The 19,953-nt window shown below is 37.0% G+C and overlaps 3 protein-coding genes across 9 annotated transcripts; 2 read left to right on the forward strand and 1 right to left on the reverse strand.

The window, feature by feature from the left end:
* The first annotated feature begins 3,356 nt into the window (after positions 1 to 3,356).
* On the forward strand, positions 3,357 to 5,397 carry Ucp4B (Uncoupling protein 4B). The gene is made up of 2 exons (XM_018002824.2): positions 3,357 to 4,186; positions 4,912 to 5,397. The coding sequence occupies exons 1-2, from the start codon at positions 3,526 to 3,528 to the stop codon at positions 5,265 to 5,267; spliced, it is 1,017 nt and encodes a 338-aa protein (XP_017858313.1). The 5' UTR covers positions 3,357 to 3,525; the 3' UTR covers positions 5,268 to 5,397.
* An 11-nt stretch (positions 5,398 to 5,408) lies between these two features.
* Positions 5,409 to 6,684, forward strand: Ucp4C (Uncoupling protein 4C). The gene has a single exon (XM_018002825.2). The coding sequence runs from the start codon at positions 5,409 to 5,411 to the stop codon at positions 6,411 to 6,413; it is 1,005 nt and encodes a 334-aa protein (XP_017858314.1). The 3' UTR covers positions 6,414 to 6,684.
* A 2,928-nt stretch (positions 6,685 to 9,612) lies between these two features.
* Positions 9,613 to 19,940, reverse strand: chic (profilin chickadee). Of its 7 annotated transcripts, none has more exons than XM_018002832.2 (4): positions 19,787 to 19,940; positions 18,212 to 18,526; positions 13,924 to 14,095; positions 9,613 to 11,050 (listed from the first exon to the last, which is right to left on the reverse strand). In XM_018002832.2, the coding sequence occupies exons 2-4, from the start codon at positions 18,320 to 18,322 to the stop codon at positions 10,953 to 10,955; spliced, it is 381 nt and encodes a 126-aa protein (XP_017858321.1). In that variant the 5' UTR covers positions 18,323 to 18,526; positions 19,787 to 19,940; the 3' UTR covers positions 9,613 to 10,952. The 7 variants fall into 7 exon arrangements, with proteins under 7 accessions (XP_017858321.1, XP_089321419.1, XP_089321416.1 ...); XM_089465293.1 differs by having other exon boundaries at positions 18,212 to 18,365; positions 19,787 to 19,899; XM_089465290.1 differs by having other exon boundaries at positions 19,676 to 19,803.
* Between the last annotated feature and the right edge of the window lie 13 nt (positions 19,941 to 19,953).

A 19,953-nucleotide genomic window follows, 5' to 3' on the forward strand; every position in this document is an offset into this window, starting at 1 on the left:
ATAATATATAGGTGTAATATGTATGGGCGCGTGCTCTGGCCACGTTTTTGTTGTTCCTGCACTGTCTATCCGACTGACTGACAGCGCCACTTACTCACTCATTTACTCATTCAGCAAATGAGACGACGACGACGACGACGGTGGCGGCATAGACAAAGTGGCTGGCTCTATAGCCAACTCCCCTAGTTGACTGGCTGACTGGCTGACTTACCGGGAACCGCACCCAAGTCGAGGACGTGGCGCATTTCGAGGGTAGCCCGCGTTGCCGTTGCACGGCAGCACAACATGTGTTGGCACACACTAAAACACGCACACACTCCCACTCACATTCACACACAAACATCCTAATCATCATTATTTTCAATAAACAGTTTATGCAACCACCCTACGAAGCCCCCTTCCAACTCTGCCCACATATCTTAAGCTTTGGGCGCGGTCCGCTGTAGCGTGCAATGTCATCGTCATCAAGTTCTTCGCTTCGCTTTAATTTGCCATATCTACCTTATCGCCTATAGTTTTTATACCATTTACCCACTACAAAGTGCCAGCAATAGGGTATAATAATCTTGTGCAAATGTTGGCAACAGCGCTGCTTATTTACAAATAAAAATAGAGCAACTACTATTCAGTCAAATAGAGAGCACTTGAACATATTTAAGAATAAGCTTTGCATAACTCTCTTCCGCTCATGCTCTCTGCCTAAGCAGCAAATGTGGATCAAATACAAATGCAAATATGTCCCATTTGTATGTGATGCAAAAAAGCTCTACAGCAAAAATGGCACTATGTACACATATACCTACGTGTGTAGATATGCACACATGCAGATTTATTAATAAAATATTTATATGCATGTATATGAACTTACCGTGTTGGCGAAATAATTTTAAAGTTGACTTATTGAATTTTAGCACACACCCATACACTCGCGACTTTAACTAATCGCAACGTTGATAATTTTACTTAAATAGATAAACAACAAAAGACACGCGTACTTACTCTAGCCGATCAAGTAGACAAACACGCACAAACTAAAATCCTCTCTCACCCACCAACAATACTTCAACTGGCATGCATACATACATACACTGCGCGTCATCAGGTTAGCGCCCCCCCTTACACTCATTTTCTTTTACGTTTTTCTCTTTGCCTATTTCACGCAACTTCTTGTTTTTTTTTTTATTTCATTATCATCGCATGAGATGTCTCTCATACCAAAAAAAAGCGCGAGTGAAAACCCGTTATGTTTTATTTTCTATTCTTTTCTATTTTCGCAAAAAATGTGTGCACTTATTTTGCGTCATCAGATTAGCGCCCCCAAATGCAATTGTAATTATCTTGCTTATTTTGGCAATTACACTCACCAAATTTTTTGTGAAGCTCAAAGTATTCAATATATATATAGTATGGGTAAAGAAACAGTTTTATCTTTGGTTGAAAATCAAAGATTGAGGCATACTTTGAATCTAGACTATGCAACCATAAAATTGCTGAAAAAACAGGAAAAAACAGAAAACTAAGTGGCAATTTTCTTACAAATAGGGAAAACTATGGAAAAAACTATATAAGCGGTATTAATCAAGTGATTTCAGAAGGAAATAGAAGAGCATTAGTTCGAGAAGCTTCGAATTCCCACGAATCGACCACCAAGATTAGGGTTAAAATCAGTGTTAGGACGAGCTTATCAACGGTCCAAAGAGCAATTAAGAAAGTTAATTACTTAAAGAAACAGAATATAAAAAAAAAGACACCAGTCGATATGCTGAGAAAAGAAATACGCATTAATTTTGTCCGGGCGAACATGACGTGGTCTACCCAATGGCAGCATGTTGTCTTTTCTGATGAGAAAAATTGAATTTGGAAGGAACTGATGGCTAAATTTATTATATCCATGACCTACGCATAGAAGAACATTATTTGGAACGGTTTCCAAGCAGTTGCGGCGGGGGGGTGGTGTGGTATTGATGTAGGGTGCAATATCTTACTACAGCGCTTGTAAGCTTCAATTTTTGACATCGCGCATGAACGCATAGGACTATAACACCGTGTTTAAAACTGCTGTTCCGCATTTCTATAACCTGTCTGTAAACCGGCATTAGATTTCCCAGCATGATAATGCTCCAAATCCAAATCCAAATCCCTGAACTCCTGGATTCAGGGCCAAAAAATTGATCTCATGGAGTGGCCACCATACTCACTCGACCTTAATATCATTGGAAACGTCTGGGGATGGTTGATCAGGAAAGTATATGAGTCCGGAAAGCATTATAGTGCAAAGACAGAGTTAATCGAAGGTACTAAACACGCTTGGTCGACCATATCCTTGAATAATATTGAACAACTTTATAATTTCATTCCTAATCGAATTTTTTAAGTAATTTCAAACAAAAAACGGCACTACGCACTACTAATATTACTTAAAAATAACAATAGCTTAAAATACAGGTGTTATTTTTGGTCATTAACTTAAATAAATTGAATTTAGCGCAGGGGGCGCTAATCTGATGACCAAATTTTTGTAACAAGTTTTTTGTACATTTTACAAAAAAAATTATTTAAAAATAATCCTTATTGTTACAGTAGCCATTCTTTTTGCATTTTAAAGATAAATAAATGGAGTATAATGTAAAAAAAATTCAAAGATGGAGCTCTGATGGTTTAGATTTTATTTAGCTTTGAGGTTGAGTGTAAAGGGGGGCGCTAACCTGATGACGCGCAGTGTATCTTACTCGCTCTCTCACACCATTCCAATTTTCGCTCCTTGCCGAGGGCCGCTCGCCATCAGTTAGCGGGATCAAAAGCTTCAGGGTATTGATTTACATATGTTCATGCAAATAAGTATGCAAGAATGTTCTCTCTGTACCTTTCCCTCTCTCACTAGGCAACTAAGCAATACAAACTACAACCCACACTCATTACATTCACATTGTCCACTCTTAACATAACTCTCTCCGCACTCTATTCCCAGCTGATTGACTATTTGCTAATTGGCGCAGCGTAAATAGACTTTTGTTTATGTATATTTCTAATAAAATATTATTTCATTTGCCATTTTAAACAAGAAATACATTTTAAACAAACAAAAATCCTCTGAATAATAGAAACGAATTCTAGTGCACTTAAATAAAAATTTAATTTTTGGAAAAGATTGCTGTTTGTAGGGTATTCTCCAGTGCATACTAGCAACTAATGCTGTTTTAACTGTTTTTGCCTACTTACTTGGTTCATTTTATAGACATGACCCAACGAAATGGAACACACTAAATAAGTTAAATCAAAATGTAAAATTTGCGCTTTGCAACTTAACAATTAATAAATATTTTGCAGCTAAATACTCATCATGGAAAACAATGTTTTATAAAACAAAACATAAACTTGTTTTTCTATAGTTGTCTGATTTTTTATGAAATACTTTCTTATCCTTGATACTTTATCAAAATTTTGATACACAACAAACATAATTATAACGAAATTCTAGTAAAATTCCTTAGAGTTTTAGTACTTCTTTTATACCTGTTTACAATCATGAACGATAAGCCGCGATCAATATTGCCACAAGAATGCGTATCCAATAAGAAAGCGCCCAAGTCGGATTATCGCTTATCGTACCTATCCACCAATGAGAGAACTCCCTTTGTGGAGCTATACTTGACCTCCGTGGTATCAGCATGGATTCCCGAACTAGTTTGCTTTCCCCTGGATCTAATGAAGACCCGCATGCATATCCAGGGCGAAAAAGCAAACAAGGCGTACGCGACTATGAAGCACACTGGCACTCTTCGCACTGCCCTCAACATAATCCGTAACGAGGGGCTGTTTCATTTGTATGGCGGGCTATCGGCCATGTTCTTTCGTCACTCCATGTTTACTGGCATGAAGATGTACTTCTATGATACGTTGCGCGACGCGTTGATCATTAAAGATCGCGACGGAAAGCCAAAGTTGACGTTTCTCCGCAGCGCCTTTGCCGGCATGTTTTCCGGCGGTCTAGCCAACTTCATTTCCTCACCCGCCGATCTAGTCAAAGTGCAGATGCAGATGGAGAGCAGTCGACGCTCATTAGGCCAAGAGCCACGTGTGAAAAATGTTGTTCAGGCCCTGCGCTACTTCTATACTACGGGCGGCATAAGAGGCCTCTGGAAGGGTACCGTCCCGAATGCGTTACGTGCATCACTCGTAACGCTAGGTAAGTGGTTGCAGGAATTGTATAGGTATGCCTTGTCTAAAACATGGGTTACCAGGGAATAGTTGCGTAACGCTTGGGACTAAGCAGAGAATTGATTTTAGTAAGGATTTTCACGAATCTTGCATCGATTCAAGCAATTAGAAGATTCTTTATTTATAAATCTTGCATCGAAAGAAATAGTAGTTAAAAATAGTACCGTTCTAGTACTGTAAATTACGAATATTAGAGGTATTCCCGCTAGTTGATTTAAGATACCCATTTATCTTGTATTGGCTATCTTTGCTTTAAAAAAAAGCATAGAAAAGAGCTTTTCCTGAATTTTAATCAAGAAATTCTTTACAAATTATATCAGTATATAATTTCCCAATGATCTGAGAAAAGAGTTAGACTACGACCAATAAGGATATTCCCTGTTCATTTATGTTATATTTCTGTTCAATAGTAATATTACGCATATTTCCTCACCATCCCTCAAAAATGAAAGCAAAAAGAGCTAGGAATCACTATAATAAGGGTGTCTTGTCTATGAACTAAAATATTCTATTCTATCTAATATTCTATAAAGTACCGAAGCTTAAGCTTCCAAGAAAATGAACTCTACTTTTCTACTACTTTTCCCACATATACTCTACTTTTCCATATATGCAAATAGATTCTAAAGGAATATTAAGCTTGACCTAGAGTATTTGATGAATATGCCTAATCGATGGTATTATTATTTTCAGGCGACATTAGTGTCTACGATCTTAGCAAACGTAAGATGATGGTCCTTCTAGATATGCCAGACGATCGCCGGATTCAGTTTATGGGCGCGATGATAGCGGGATTCGCTTGCGCCGTGCTCAGCACTCCGATGGATGTGGTCAAGTCACGGATCATGAATCAGCCGGTCGCACCTAGTGGCAAAGGCGTCCACTACAGTGGTACGATCGACTGTTTCAAAAAGCTGGTGCAGAAGGAAGGCGTCTTTGCAATGTACAAAGGCTTCTTTCCCTACTGGTTACGTATCGGTCCGTGGACCCTGATATTCTGGACAACCTTTGAGCAAATACGTAGATGGCGTGGCGATGAGGCCTATTAGATTAGATCCAAAATTAGTATGTTGTCCATATTATCACACAACAAAAACATACGTGTTTCATTCCTTGTAACTATTGTCAAAATTATTTTTATCGTATCCATTTGATTTCAATAAAGCTAGTAAATTCAAATTGACATAATAATGAATAGGGATGAGAATGACTATTGGCACATGAAGCCGTTGCAGAAGAAGCAATTCACCAGGAACATAGCCAACTCTCAGGAGGAGATCAGTTTCAAAAATCTACTGATGCTCTATATCAACACATTCATTGGCGCCAACTTTGCGGAGGGCTGTATGTATTCGCTGGACGTGGGCAAGACTCGGATGCAGATGTACGGCGAGGAGCAGAAGAAGACGGGCGGCAAGCCGCGCAAAATGTTCCGGACATTGTATGGCATTGCGGTCGAGGAGGGTCCCAAGGCTCTCTATGCCGGCTTCTCGGCCATGGTGCTACGGAATTTCATATTCAATTCGCTGCGCGTCATGCTGTACGATATATTCCGGCGACCGTACATCTATGTTGATAGCGAACGCCAAGAGTCCATTCGGATACATCATGCGTTCATGTGCGGTAGCGCCGCCGGCTGTATAGCCCAGGCCTTGGCCAATCCCTTCGACATAGCCAAGGTGCGCATGCAAATGGAGGGCAGGCGGAAATTGCTGGGACTGGCGCCGCGCAGCACCAGCTTCCCGAATGTGCTGCAAACCGTCTACAGGAAATCCGGAATAATTGGCATGTGGCGCGGCGTCGGACCCAGCTGCATGCGCGCCTGCCTCATGACGGCCGGAGACGTGGGCGCCTATGATCTGTGTAAACGCAATCTAAAGAAACACTTAGGTATGCGTGAGGGTTTTGCCTTGCGGTTGGCATCATCAATGGTCGCCGGGCTCGTGGCCAGTGTGCTCAGCAATCCGGCTGATGTTATTAAGTCGCGCATGATGAACCAGCCCACCGACGACAAGGGCAAAGGCCTCTACTACAAGAATTCGCTTGACTGCGTTTTGAAATTGATTAGAGAGGAGGGTGTCATGAATCTGTACAAGGGTCTAATACCCTGCTGGCTGCGGCTGGGGCCCTGGTCGGTCCTCTTTTGGCTATCCGTGGAACAGTTGCGCGTCTGGGAGGGGCAAACCGGTTTCTAAGCGGCATTTTGTCATCTCATCATCTAAATGTATGTGTATTCTAAATTCTTGAGTGAAGTGAAGACTTTTTTAACACTTGATGAGTTCTACGTATGTACTTCTATGTGTGTATGCAGTAAGTGAATCTTTTAATAAAGATCTTAGAGCAGGGACTGCAGCGACAGGGTGTATGAGAGACGTTCACTGTCCAATAACAGTTAAGTGTATCCAAGAACTAGAATTATCTGTGTAGGAGAAAATCTTCCCAACATTGATGAAAACAACTTTAAAATTTATTGGGTTTTTTTTTCATTTTCTCGGAACTATAGAAGTCTCGGGACTTTCTTTGATTTGTTAAGGGAAATATATAGATAAACAGAGCAGTTGCCGACTTTGTCGGATAAGTCTGTTCCCATGAACATATCTAAAACTTCGATGTAATTTATTTGCTTTTCAACATGTAAGAGTAAGTATGTAAGGGATATCTTAAATATGTATATTGAATTCATCGCATGTTATAGTGACGCGCATTGACGATCTAGAATAGGAAATGTTATTTCGCCTAACTTTTAGAAAGATTATTTTAACCACAGGGCAAATTTTTTACATGAGTCAGACACCTAGTATAATTTAGGTTAAGATCTTGAATCCGTCTGTTCAGTTGGTTTCTTAAAAAAAAAAAACACTTCTTTTGGGTAATTATTAAATGCTCCAACTAAATTAATTAAATTAAATTTTAACTTCAGTTTCAAAGTTTGAGTGAAAGCAAAGATGAACTAAAAAACTTAATTTTAATTTAGATGGAGAAATATAAATTTCTTTCCAATTTCAAAAGTGGAACCAAATAATAATGGGAGAAATTCTTATTTCATTTTTTTGAGTCTCTTTTGTAAATAATGAATATACAAATTTTGAATGCAATAAGCAATCCTTAATTCATTTAAATTTAAAAAAAAAATCAGAATTTCAATTACTTATAGAAATTAACAAAAAATTATAGAAATCAATATGTAAAAATATTAAATGAGAAAAATATTATTCAGATTTGTATATATGCAAGGTATAGATTTAAAAATTTTTTTTATGTTACTACTTATTGTGAAAAGTAGTAAAATTTTAATTTAGCTGTATATTTTGGTAGAATATTAGCTTATTATATTTCAAAAATTCAATAATTTCTAGTTGCTGGACTACAATTTAAAAAAATTTTTTTTTTTTTTAGAATATGAAAAAATCTTTATTATTATTACAATCAAAATATTAACTATGTATTCATATTATATAGTGTTTTCATTTTAGTAACTTTAATAAAAGAATTATAGTACAGAATTTATATAATTTAAAATGCATAAAACTACTTGGTAAATATTCACTGAACTAATTTTAACGAACTTTTTTGTTATTTTAATTTCATATACATACAAGAAATTCAAGTTTACAGTTAGCTAAGAGCGTGGAGAAAACACTGCAAAAAATTATATGCCTGTCTTTCTGATTGAATTTCAAATTCCAATTTTAAATAAATCAAAACTAGAAAAATATGCAAGGCCGAGTCAGCTTGATTTTTCATTGAGGCGCATTTAAGACATCACAAATTACAAATGAAATTTAAATAATCGAAAAATTAGCATATTTTATTAAGTGAATTAATGTTTGTGTTGATTTCCAGCTGCCGTTAGGGCTATAAAACCTAAGAAAAAACGACAAGCACGAGTCACAAATTGCTATGGGTAAAAAAAATAAATAATAATAAAAGTTCGACCCAGTCACACTCTCAAAGATAGCTAATGATATGTCTTGATTAATTGTGCAATCGATAAAAAACAAAAATAGAAAAGAAATTCATTCAAAAGCGAAAGTGGCAAAAAAAATAAATAAAAAGGAAAGATGTGCGAAGATTTTCGCGCTGGTGTATACAAGAATTTCTAATTTGGGTCAATGTTGTGGGCCAAGAAGACTGAAAAAAGCATGTAGGAATATTGCAATCGGGCATTACCGACGGCAGCTTACTCATTAACGACCCAAACGCTGAACGTTCCCTTATATATGGGCTATATCATTATGTGGTTGTTTCCAAGTATACCGGAAAATGTATTTTCCGATTTGCCCTTAGCTAGCGGATCGATAAGATCTTGTCTCTATAACTCTAGGGTATGCCCGATTATACGTTCTAATTTTCTAATCTCTAGCAACCTACAATACCGTCGAAATGAATTGCCGACAGACGGACGGAGAGCAAAGTGGACAGTGCACAAAATCAATATACCCATTTGACTTTCGTGAATGTGTATTTAAAAAAATTAAAGAAATATGCTGAAAATGTCAATTGCTGAGGCGCAAAGCAGCTGCTGTGAGAAAATGGAAAACGAGAAAATATAAATATATTGATATACATATGTGCGAAAATATTCCTATATATATTTGCATATTATTTCTGCAAAATAATTGCGCAATTACGTCAGACATTGAGCTTAAAAATAAGTTGATGAATTTCACAGCAAATCAGAAAAGGAACACAAAGAGAACCGTTTCTTAATATATAGTAGCTTACAAATTCTTTCCACTGATAGCGGAAAGTTCATTGAACTATCGATTCGCAATCTGTGGCACGAAACCCCAACAACCAAGTCAATGGCCCGTTATTTCTTTACATTAAAAAAAAACACATAATTATCATTTTTATGAGCAGGATTTTTGCCATGCTCTGTTTTTTATTTCAATAGTATTAAAGTATCGTATTATATATGGTTTTTCATTTCCTTTTTTTTTTCAATTTCATATTATATATTTAATATTTATGCATTCATGGGTCTCTTTTTAATTTTGATGAAATTTTGACGCTTTGTGGAGAAAAAGAAATGGAAAATGTTGGGACTTTTGTTTAACTAACATAAAAAGCCATTTATTTATGTATGATTTAAGTAATTCGTAAATTTATTTTTTTCTTTACTTTTCTTTTTTTTCGTATATTTGATTTGATTTACTTTTCGTTATTACTTGCATGCATGTAAATGTATGTGTGTATGTGTGTTTGTGAATGACAAAACTGAATTGCCCAATTCTTGTCATTCTTCCTCTTGTCTACTCAGCAAAGATCCTGTAAAGCGCGGGCATTCAAATCAACGGCTGGCGGCAGTAGGCGGACAGTGTTGCACAGCGTTCGAAATGCGCGTCATTTGCCGTATATCGTTTATCGATAAGTGTGTATGATGTCTTAGCGTTTTTTTTTTTTGTTTTTTTTTTTTAATGAATATTGCAAAATTACAAACATGAAAAGCGCATACAGAAAGAGAGAGCAAATGGCGCAAGTGACCAAATATATAGGTATGTTTGTCTATATGTATGCATGTATGTATGTATCTATATATGTATGGCTAGATGAGACGGTTTGGAAAACGGATAAATGTGTGCGTGTTGTTGGTGTTCGTTTGGAATCTGCTTCTCCTTCGACATCGTCTTTGTCTTTATTTTCTTCTACTCCTTCACTACAACACCCCAATGATGAGCATACATTTCAAATATGGCTAAAAGAATGTGTATATTCTTTTCTTGTTTTAGTTTAGTTCTTACTTTTTTATTCGCTTTTTCAAATATTACACAAATATTCTGAAAGTTCTCTGGTATAAAAAATTGCCTAGCTCACTGCGCGGCTGTTTATTTTCGATTTGTTTTCTTTTGCATGTGTATGTATCTTCCCTGCCACATAAAAATAGAGCTTCATGGTTCTCCAAATAGTTTACATATATAAATATACATATACATATACTTATATATCATTTATATTGGTTGGTATTTACCTGTGTGTGTGTGTGTTCGCTGCTGCTTGACTGACTTGACTTATCATTCTTTCTCTGTTCCATATTCTGTTTGGGTTTCTCAATACCCTCCCCTCTCCCCCTCCTAGATCTATCTCTTTCTCACTCACTCTCAATTAGTCTCTGTGTATGTTTTTTAGATCGGTGTATATATATTTGTGTACTAAACTGCTGTACAAAAAAAGTATTCAAAAATTTGCCTGCGTTGCTTTGCGTTTGTTGCTTCTTCTTCATATTCTAGTTTTTCTTCTTATTATTTTTGTGTTGCTTGCAAAATGCTTTCCAATACGTTTTTCGTTTAGCTTATGTTGAGTTTAAGATTTTGTTTGGTTTTTGTTTTTTGTATATTTTTTTTATTATTATTATTTTTATCGTATGAACCAAAAAATGTTTAAATATAATAATGCAGAAATTTATAATTTTGTTGTAGGTGTTTTTTTGGGCAATTAAGATGTTGATGCTGTGGATGGTTTATAAACACTCTTTGACATTGTTCTTAAATTGTTATTTTAAGTTTCAGATCTGTTTGACCACAATTACCTCAAAAAATATATTTTTTCTTGGCATTTCTCATAAATTTAAATATTAATAATTACTTTTATCTTCTTTTAGTTATTTAGTTCATTTTACGGTTTTTCTTAGCGAATTTGTTGTTGTGTTTTTGTTGCTGTTGTTGTTGTTGGTGTGTGTTGATGGTGTTGAATTCTTGTTGCTTTTATAATTTTTGTTTGTATTCAGTTATTTTCTAGTACCCGCAAGTAATCAGATAATCTCCAAGTTTCTCCACCACAGAAGCGGCCTGCTGGGGTTGCACAGGATCCTCGTAGATGGAAACAATGACGGCTGCAAGAGAACAAGAGCAAAAAATAGAATTGAATAAAATTATTAGTTATAGATATACAGTATTTATATATATATATGGAAGACCTGGCAACTACTAGGCCCCAACAATGCTATCGACAGCACAAAGCGTTATTAACCCTGGCCAAAGATACCAATGAACATTCTATACTCAACACATCCAATCTAATCATTAGTAGAAATCTCTTTAGCTATTTCAACATGGCTACATAATTACACACACACAGAGAGAGAGAGGGGCATACGCATACACACTCACACTAACATCTTCAGCTGCTTATCCGGTTGACAATACAGCACACAGAGAAACGAATGAAATAGAGAAAGCAAACGGCATCAAGCAGCAATAGAGAAACAAGAACTAACTGTATTTAACACAACATCAGCAGCAAGAAAATTATGAATAAAACGCTCAATAAAAGAGCGTGGAGAGCAAACAGAGAGAGGAGCGAGGGAGAGAAAGACTGTGGACCAGGTGAAAACCGGACAGACCGGCCACAACACAATATTGAATGACAATTCTACCAGGCTGCCAAACAGTCGGCAACTTACATTGAAATACTGATGAAATGTAAACGAATCGCGCCTCAAGTCGAAGTCAAGTGGATGCTTGTGGCTGTTGTCTGGCTGTCTGCCAGTCTGGCCTACCCGGCTTACTACATTAATCAATTGTGCAGCAAATTGTTGTTAACCCAATTGATTGACGCTCCAAGCAAATCAAATCAAAGCCAACCAAATTTCCAACTGGGGTCAATAAACCAAAAGTTAAGTGCCATGTCGCGGACGAAGAAGAGAGCAAGCGAGGTAAACATATACAAGCATAGACAGACAGACAGACACACACACACTGACATTCACTCACAGTCCTGCTTGCCCAACTGGCTGGCAACACCCACACACCAGAGGGGCAGCGGCAGAGGACGCACAATAATGGCAATCGATAACTGATGATTGCGCGATAAAAATGCTGTTAATGTGCCTGCCTTGTTTCTCTGATAGCGAACAGAATGCTAATATTACATTTCATTTCATATTTAATTACACAAATTTTGCGCCGCATGCCTTGAAATATTTCAAGCGTACTACAACTACTTGCTGTTATATTAAACAAGCATATCAAGTTGTATTACAGTTTAAACGCGCTGTTATACGCGCATTTTAATTGCTATAAACAAACACACACACACAGAGAAACACTGCTAATGCGATGGCCATTTGAGCAGCGTGTAATTTGCGGTAAATGCAGTACCAGGTAATTTAATCGATATTAAGCTGTGCGCTATCAGCTGTTCAAGTGCTAAGCAACAAAGCCCAGCCTCGAAGAGCTCAAATTTAATGCCAAATAAAGTCAAAGCAAGTGGCCAAAGAGCCTAATCCAGGCGCCAACACATACACACACCAACACACTACTACATACTAGCTGCCCGCTAGGTCAACACAAGCGAGACAGGCAGAAAAAGAATGAGAGAGCAGCGACCAGTTTGCCATTTTATGCCTATTTTTTATTTTTTTGCCTATTTCCATTTTATGCCTTTTTTTGTTTGCCTATTTCCATTTATATGTTACTTGCTCGCTTTTGCTGCTGCTTTTGCGGCTTATTCTGTGCAACATTTGCACTTGAAATGGATTATGGCAATAACCTTGAGCTTTGTGGCGGCTGCTGCAGCGGGCAGCGGGCAGCAACGCTGCGCAACAGTTGCCGCAAAAAAAAGATAGATGTATATGTACACGCATACACACAGATACACATTAACACATATATCAAACTAGACAAATATGGAAGACGACGTCGACAAACAAGCTGCAAAACAAATTTAGTTTCACGACACTCACACACACAGGCACACACACACACACATGATCTCAGCTGCTTTCTAGAGTTTTCACGACCAAAACAAAAATATATATATTTATTTATTTTATGCACAAGGTGTAAGGCACAAAATAAAATATAATAATATTCATAAATAATAATAATGATACTAAATATATTCTTTTTAATGATAAAAAAAACTTTATTTTTTAAATGAGAATAATACAAACAAAATTATTTCAAACTTGACTGAAAAACGAAACGTTACCGCAGTTTACTTTGTCTGAGTATATAGTATATGAATGTTTTTATATATCACAGGAGGTGCCACCAGTTGACCGGAAAAATGGAGCAACAAACTGCAGCGGCACGTAATGATTGCCTATAATTTACAGCTCGTTACGTTCATTGCTGTTGTTACGTGGCACACTATGGAAGCACATTAACTGCACATTTTCCACACATGTAAATCGTCGACTCTGTTGCCGCTCTGCTGCTCTGCTCTGGGTGTTATTTGTTTTTCACTTGCACTTGCACTTCGCTCATCATTCAGATGCATAGGAAATATAAATATCCAACAACGTAAATGTTAAATGCTTATCAACATTCTTAGAGCTTTAGGCTACTCTTAAAGTCGCAAAGTCGAAACACTTATCTTGAGATTAAATGCTTTGCACCTCTATACATTATTCATACACACAAAGTATTGCAAAAAATAAATAATATAAAAAGAAAACAAAGCTGATAACAATAACAGTTCATGTTAACGTTTCTGATATATTCTCCAACTTAAAAATCTTAAAAAAGTACCTCATATATTCCACAGGAGGTATGAAGAATAGAATAGAATTTATATTTAAAAAATAAATAAATAAATAAAAATCCTTTAAAAATACTGCTTATACCTAACAGCAAACAAATATACTACCCGAAATAATTTCCTTAAACAAAAGTACCACACATACTCAACAGCAAACATATCAACAAATCTCTCCAGACAGTTGGCAACTCTGACTTGATTTTCTTTTCATTTTTCACTCACCTTGTGTCGTCTTCATGCAGTGCACACCGCTTCTGCCCAGTTTTGCGCGCACCACGCGATCTGTGCCTGAGAGGTAAATGTACCGTTGGCCGGCTAATGTCACACCGTTGCTGGTAAGCAGGTCTTGTTGATCAAAGCCGCTTATCAATTTGGCCAGCTCCTCCTTTGTGACCTGCACAGAAATAAAAACAAAGACACAAGATTAAATTGGAATTCGGATTTATAAGTATAAGAAAAAAATAATATAGATATACATATGTATGTATGCCATTACGAGGCATGCGGCACGCACACGTGCCATAAATATTTTAAATTTATGCATCCTGAGTTGTTGTGTCCTTACAAAGAAACACAATATCACAGGGAGTGAGTCGTGCGTCAGCTTAAAACACATTCATTTTATAATCAGCAACAGCCCACTCAAACAGGCTAAAGCCTACTAGGAGGGAGCGAGAGAGCGTAAAAAACCCACCACTGCCTACATTCACCACCCATGAAATGAAGATGACGACGGCGACCAAGACGAATACCAGCTCATTAACAAAATGCGAAACACGCCGCTGCTGCAGCAACAGCAACACCACGGACGACAACAACAACAAGTAAGGAACGGCTGACCGTTTGCCTTGATTTTGTAGTTGTAATAAGCAAAAACTAGTTTGCCAACACTTCCCCACAGGGCGGAGTTGCCACTTTGTCCCAGCAAAATTTGTATTAACATCATTTGCAGGACAAAATAGTTTGCAATATGCCCTCTCTCCCGCTCTTCACGATACCAAGCGCCACGAAAGTTCGCGAATAAAATTAATAGATTTCAATAGATACGATATGATTAATAATTAGTCATTTGTTAAGTTGTTGTTGCGGCACATGCGGCCAATATGTTAATGACACTCGAGGGGAGAATGAGAGAGACCAAAAGAGAGAATTTTGCCAAAAAAAAAAAAAAACTTTCCAGAAGTTTCCAATGTGAGCGTAAACGTTTGAGTGTATTCGTATGTGTGCGAGTGTGTGATGGAGTGAATTAGAGACAAAGAGCGAAAGAGAGATAGCTGAGTTCATAAAGCCGGTTTTGCAAACAAAGCTGTAGGTATGCCAAAAATGTTTAATAAATTAATCAAAATCACTCAATTACTTTCAGAAATGCACGCAAATAGACAAGGCAATGACCACAAAAACAACAATTACAGCGAATGATTTTTTTCTGCTGTCTAGCCGCAACAGAAAAGGAAATAAATGACTTATTTTTAAGTGCAATAAAGCAAAACAAAAATTTTGATATATATTCTTATATATATTTTTGTACTTATAAAGCAGCCGGTTTTTATGGCACGCTCCATTTGTGTGTATATTTCACGAAACTGAAAACCAAAGTATAATACGTAAAGAAACGTTATTGATAAGAGTCAAGAACTTATGGCTCGAAAACCGCTGCCAAACACAAGCAAGCACACAAACATACAAATACATATATGCACATTTCTAAAAAAAAAAAAATAAAATAAAAAAAAAATAAATAAGAAAAAAAAAATAAAAAAAAATAAATAAGAAAAAAAAACAATCTGGTAATGCCAAACAGCAGCTGATACTAATTCAAATAAATTACTAACAAATTTTGCAATGAATCACGATTACAAATATATATAACAAACCAAACAAATTCAGGTACAAATATAGGTAACTCAGCTAGGCGAACATAGTAAGTAACTGCGAAAGCAATAAGCCACAAATTAAATAAAAAATAAATAACAATACACGTAAAACACCAACAAAGGCAAAAAAAAAAAAAAAGTCAAATACATAACATCGAACGGAGGCCAAACCACAAAATGAAAGTGAGATTCATGGATGTACGCGAAAACCGTGTGGAGAATTGCAAACACAACAAATGTCCAAAAAACGAAGGTTGTAGCTGCTGTTGACGTTGACGATGACGATGACGATGATGATGATGGCAACTAAAATATTTATATAAAAAAAGTATCACTTTTACCCGAGGCTTAAGAAATTATATTTACTTTTTTTTTTAACAATTAATTCATTCGTGCAGAAGCAGCAAATTTTGAGTATCGTTCGGAACTAGTTCACATTTAGTTCAATCTTTTTAGAGTAAGTAAATTTTGCACAAAAATTATTCAAATCGATGAAAGAATTATCGATATTATTCGCAAAAAGAAACTGATATATTACAAAACACAAGCAGGGGAGTGTCCCACGGCCCCACCCCTGGGCAAAGACGGACAAGAATGGAACAGAAAATTAAAAAAAAAAAAAAAAATCAAGCATGAATGGGGGGCGCAACAGACGCACAAACAAAGGACAAAGTATGAGGAGTCAGCAGGAAGTTGCACAAACTCACTCACTCACACACACACCCATCCAGTCATACACATATAAAGTAAATGCGAAAACGTGGCTCGCATATAAAATATGTTGTAGACGCTGATGACGCGGCACTGTGGCCGCTGCGTTTTTTTTTCGAGATACATTTCTTCTTTCGTTTCACTTCCAATCAAGTCGAAACTTGCGCGTTTAGTTTTTTTTTTTTTTTTTTTTTTCATTATTTTAGTGATAAAAAAATGTTTTTTTGCCTGCAGAGGAAACAAAGATAATAAACACACACATGTGCATATCAATCTATTGAGTGAAGTGCTTTGTGTACATGTGTGTTTGTGTGTGTATGTTGATAAGAGCAAATAAGGCCGGCTAGTTATTTTATGATATGCGTCGAGCGGTGAGCCGCGTAAAAGGGCAATGTCTCTCTCTATTTCACTCTTTCTCCGAGCCTCTCTCTATTTATACTTCATCTGAGCTCAGTAAGAAAAAGAGTGCGCGCAGGGGAAAAACAACGCACCGCTATCACATCAGTGTTGAAAAGTGCACAAATACTCGAGCTGGGTGCCGGTGGCCAACCCGCTATGAGAAATAACTCAGGCACATACACACATCCCTAATAATATACATATATGTATTTATATTCGCAGACAAAGACAGCGCGCTCAGTTAGTGCAAGCAAACACCTTTCATCAAATGCACTCCAAATGACGAATCATCTCTGGCTCAACGCTCAATTGAGTGACTAATCCACCTGAGCAGATGACTCACAAATTAATCGAAATTTGTGCTTCTGATAATGCAAAGCAACCCAACCCAAAACCAATCTGTCCAGATGTGCCTAATTGCGCTATAAATAATTAACTTCTCTGACAGCATCTCGGCTAGTTTCTTATCAGCCAGTTTGATAGCTACTGCCCAAAAGTTTTACAGTCACTTAGGATGCTTTTTTTGTTTTTCTTTTGTTTGTTAAGTTTTTGCGTTTGTATATGTGGGTGACTGAGACAGACGGTTGAGAGGCTGAAGCTGAGCGGTGGAGAGCTGCGCAATCGGCTGTGTTGGTGACAGCTGAAGAGAGGCGAGAGAAAGAGAAAGCAATTGCAAGAGAGCGCTCTTGCAGGGGGTGCACACCCATAGAGGGTGGGAGTTGCTTTATCAAACGAAATAAAAGTATAAATGGCGGACGGCCCAGCGAAAAGTATCGAAAACCCAAAAGGAAATTGAAAACATGCTAAATGTACGAAAATTAACAAATAAATTATTGAAATAATACTTTAAAATATTTCGTAATGCCCGTAAAGATTCATCTGGTATGCTATTGATTTTGTGTTAATATCATTTCTTTTTTTTAGATAGCCTTTGCACACTTGAAATTTGAAGTCTTAAAAATTAAACAAAACAAGTTTTGACATTTGACAAATTTGTCAATTTCCAAGTATGCCAATATTATACTAAATTTGTAATGTTTTTGGAATTACTAAAATTGATCAAAATAAAATTCTACATTTAAAGAGTTTGTTAATTTAATGTCAATAATATAAGAAATTTGGAATGTTTGTTCGCTGCTGAAATTCATTTCATCTGGAGCAATTAAAGGAAAGGTCCTCCTCGGGTATATACTTTTGGCTAACAATATTGTGCTCTTTGTGTGAGTGGGTGCTGCTGCTGCTCTGCGTATGTACGTATATGTGACCAATTGAAGAAAAAGTCCGCCTGGGGTATACACTTTTGCCTAACACTATTGTCGCTCTCTTTGTGTGAGTGGGAGCTGTTGCTGTGCATGTATATACATGTGTGTGTGTGTGTGTGTGTGTGAGGATACACTGGTTCTGCTGGTCACACCCTTGAACTTGGTAAAGAAAAGATTCAGTGTCGAAAAGCCGATTCCAAAGACAAAGTTATGTTCTGGGCAAGATTTGTGAACTGAATGGTATTAACGGTTAACAGTACTCACCTCAAAGCCGTTAGACTGCGCCCAAATGTTGCCATCGTGTCCGGCAATGCACGCCTTGTTAACGCACTGCGAGGCCAAAAGTTGGTTATCGACATAATCTTGCCAGCTCATGATTGTAGTTTGTTGTTGTATTTGTTGTTGTGGTTGTTAAAAACTATTAAATATAGGGTATTATGTATTTTACACACACGCGTTGCTTGTTCAAATTTTTTTTGCTGTTGTTATACACTATTCACGCCACTAAGAAATTTAGTTAAGCGAGAGTGAGAAAATCGTCGATTTTCTACGTAATTTGTTTAAGGAAACTAATTTAAACTGCAATGAGAGAGGGTAGAAAATAGATAGATATAAGGTGAAGTTAACGATAATTTGGCGATTTTAAATTTTACTCCTTTGGATAAAAATGTGAAATTTTGCGATTTTTTTTTTTTGGTTTGTGCGTCGCATCAGTCGATTTTTAATGGGAGACTCGAAAAGCAGTGCATACTTCTTTCTTTTCTTTCTTTTTTATATACATATATATATTTTAATTTGCTGTTTCTTCAAAAAAAGCGCACACACACTATCACATCCAACGAGAGATAGCACACACACACAAACACACTCTGAACAGAGGGTAAACGTACGTAGCAGCAGCAGCAGCCCCAACACGTCCGACTTGCACAGAATGACAAAAACGATTGAATGCAAAATGTTGTTTAGTGGCTCCAAGCATGGAAAATTGAGAAGAAAAAATCACTCAGAGCGCGCGTGAGTCACAGCTGCCGCCGCCGCCGACGCTTGGCAATCGGCGCTCACCCACCGATTTTTCACTCGGTGAGTGCAATGCCAAAACTGTGCGCTGGAGTTTGTGTGCGAGTGAAATGGCATATATGGCCGTTATAAATCGCCGGTCGCGCAATGCAAATGAGTGAGTGAGAGCAGGCGATGACTCAACAGTCTCAAGTCTCCTTGCCTGTTTCTAAGAGAGTATATATATATGCGTCTGTGTGTGTATATATGTGTGTTATGAATCGGCCTTTTCTGGCGCAGCTTGAGTGTTTTTCTGGCCGGTCGAGTAGCCGACGACGATGGTCAATCATAAATTAAAAATAGATTTTCAAAATTTTTAAATGTAGATTTCTTTGTATATATACGAACAATTTTTATATTTATCTATATCTTCTGAAAAGTCAACTCAACAAAGACCCCATCGAAAATAAAACAAAATCGCAAGGCCAGGCACCAATTTTGGACGATAAAGACCTAATACTTGCAATGGCAGCAAGACACCGACCGGCTGCTTAACTTTTTCATTTCTTTTTTGCACACTTTTATATACATACACCAATATATGTGTGTATATACATATGCGCACAGCCAACGCCGTCGGCGAATACACGCATATGTGAGTGTATGCGTGTGAGTGAGTCGGCCTTTCATTTGTAACTTGACATTTAATTGAAACTACGCCTTGCTGCTTACATTGTTGTTGTTACTATGACTGCTGGACACACAAACATGGATTGAAATAGGCACACAGTAAGCAATTTTTATTTAATACGCTTAATTTGTTAAAATTCAAAGCTAACTCACACTTTTCACACGCTGTACGATGCGGCGATGAAATTATACTGACTGTAGGCAACTAGAAACATCGATAATATAGGAAAATCGATTTTTTTTCATATCGCGATTGTACTACACGGCGAATTTATATTCGATACATATAGTATAGTATGGTTAAAAACCAACAGTATTAT

This window comes from Drosophila arizonae, chromosome 3, assembly GCF_054131065.1.
Source record: "Drosophila arizonae isolate 15081-1271.41 chromosome 3, UAZ_ARI_1.0, whole genome shotgun sequence".
In the NCBI taxonomy this organism is placed as follows: Eukaryota; Metazoa; Arthropoda; class Insecta; order Diptera; family Drosophilidae; genus Drosophila; species Drosophila arizonae.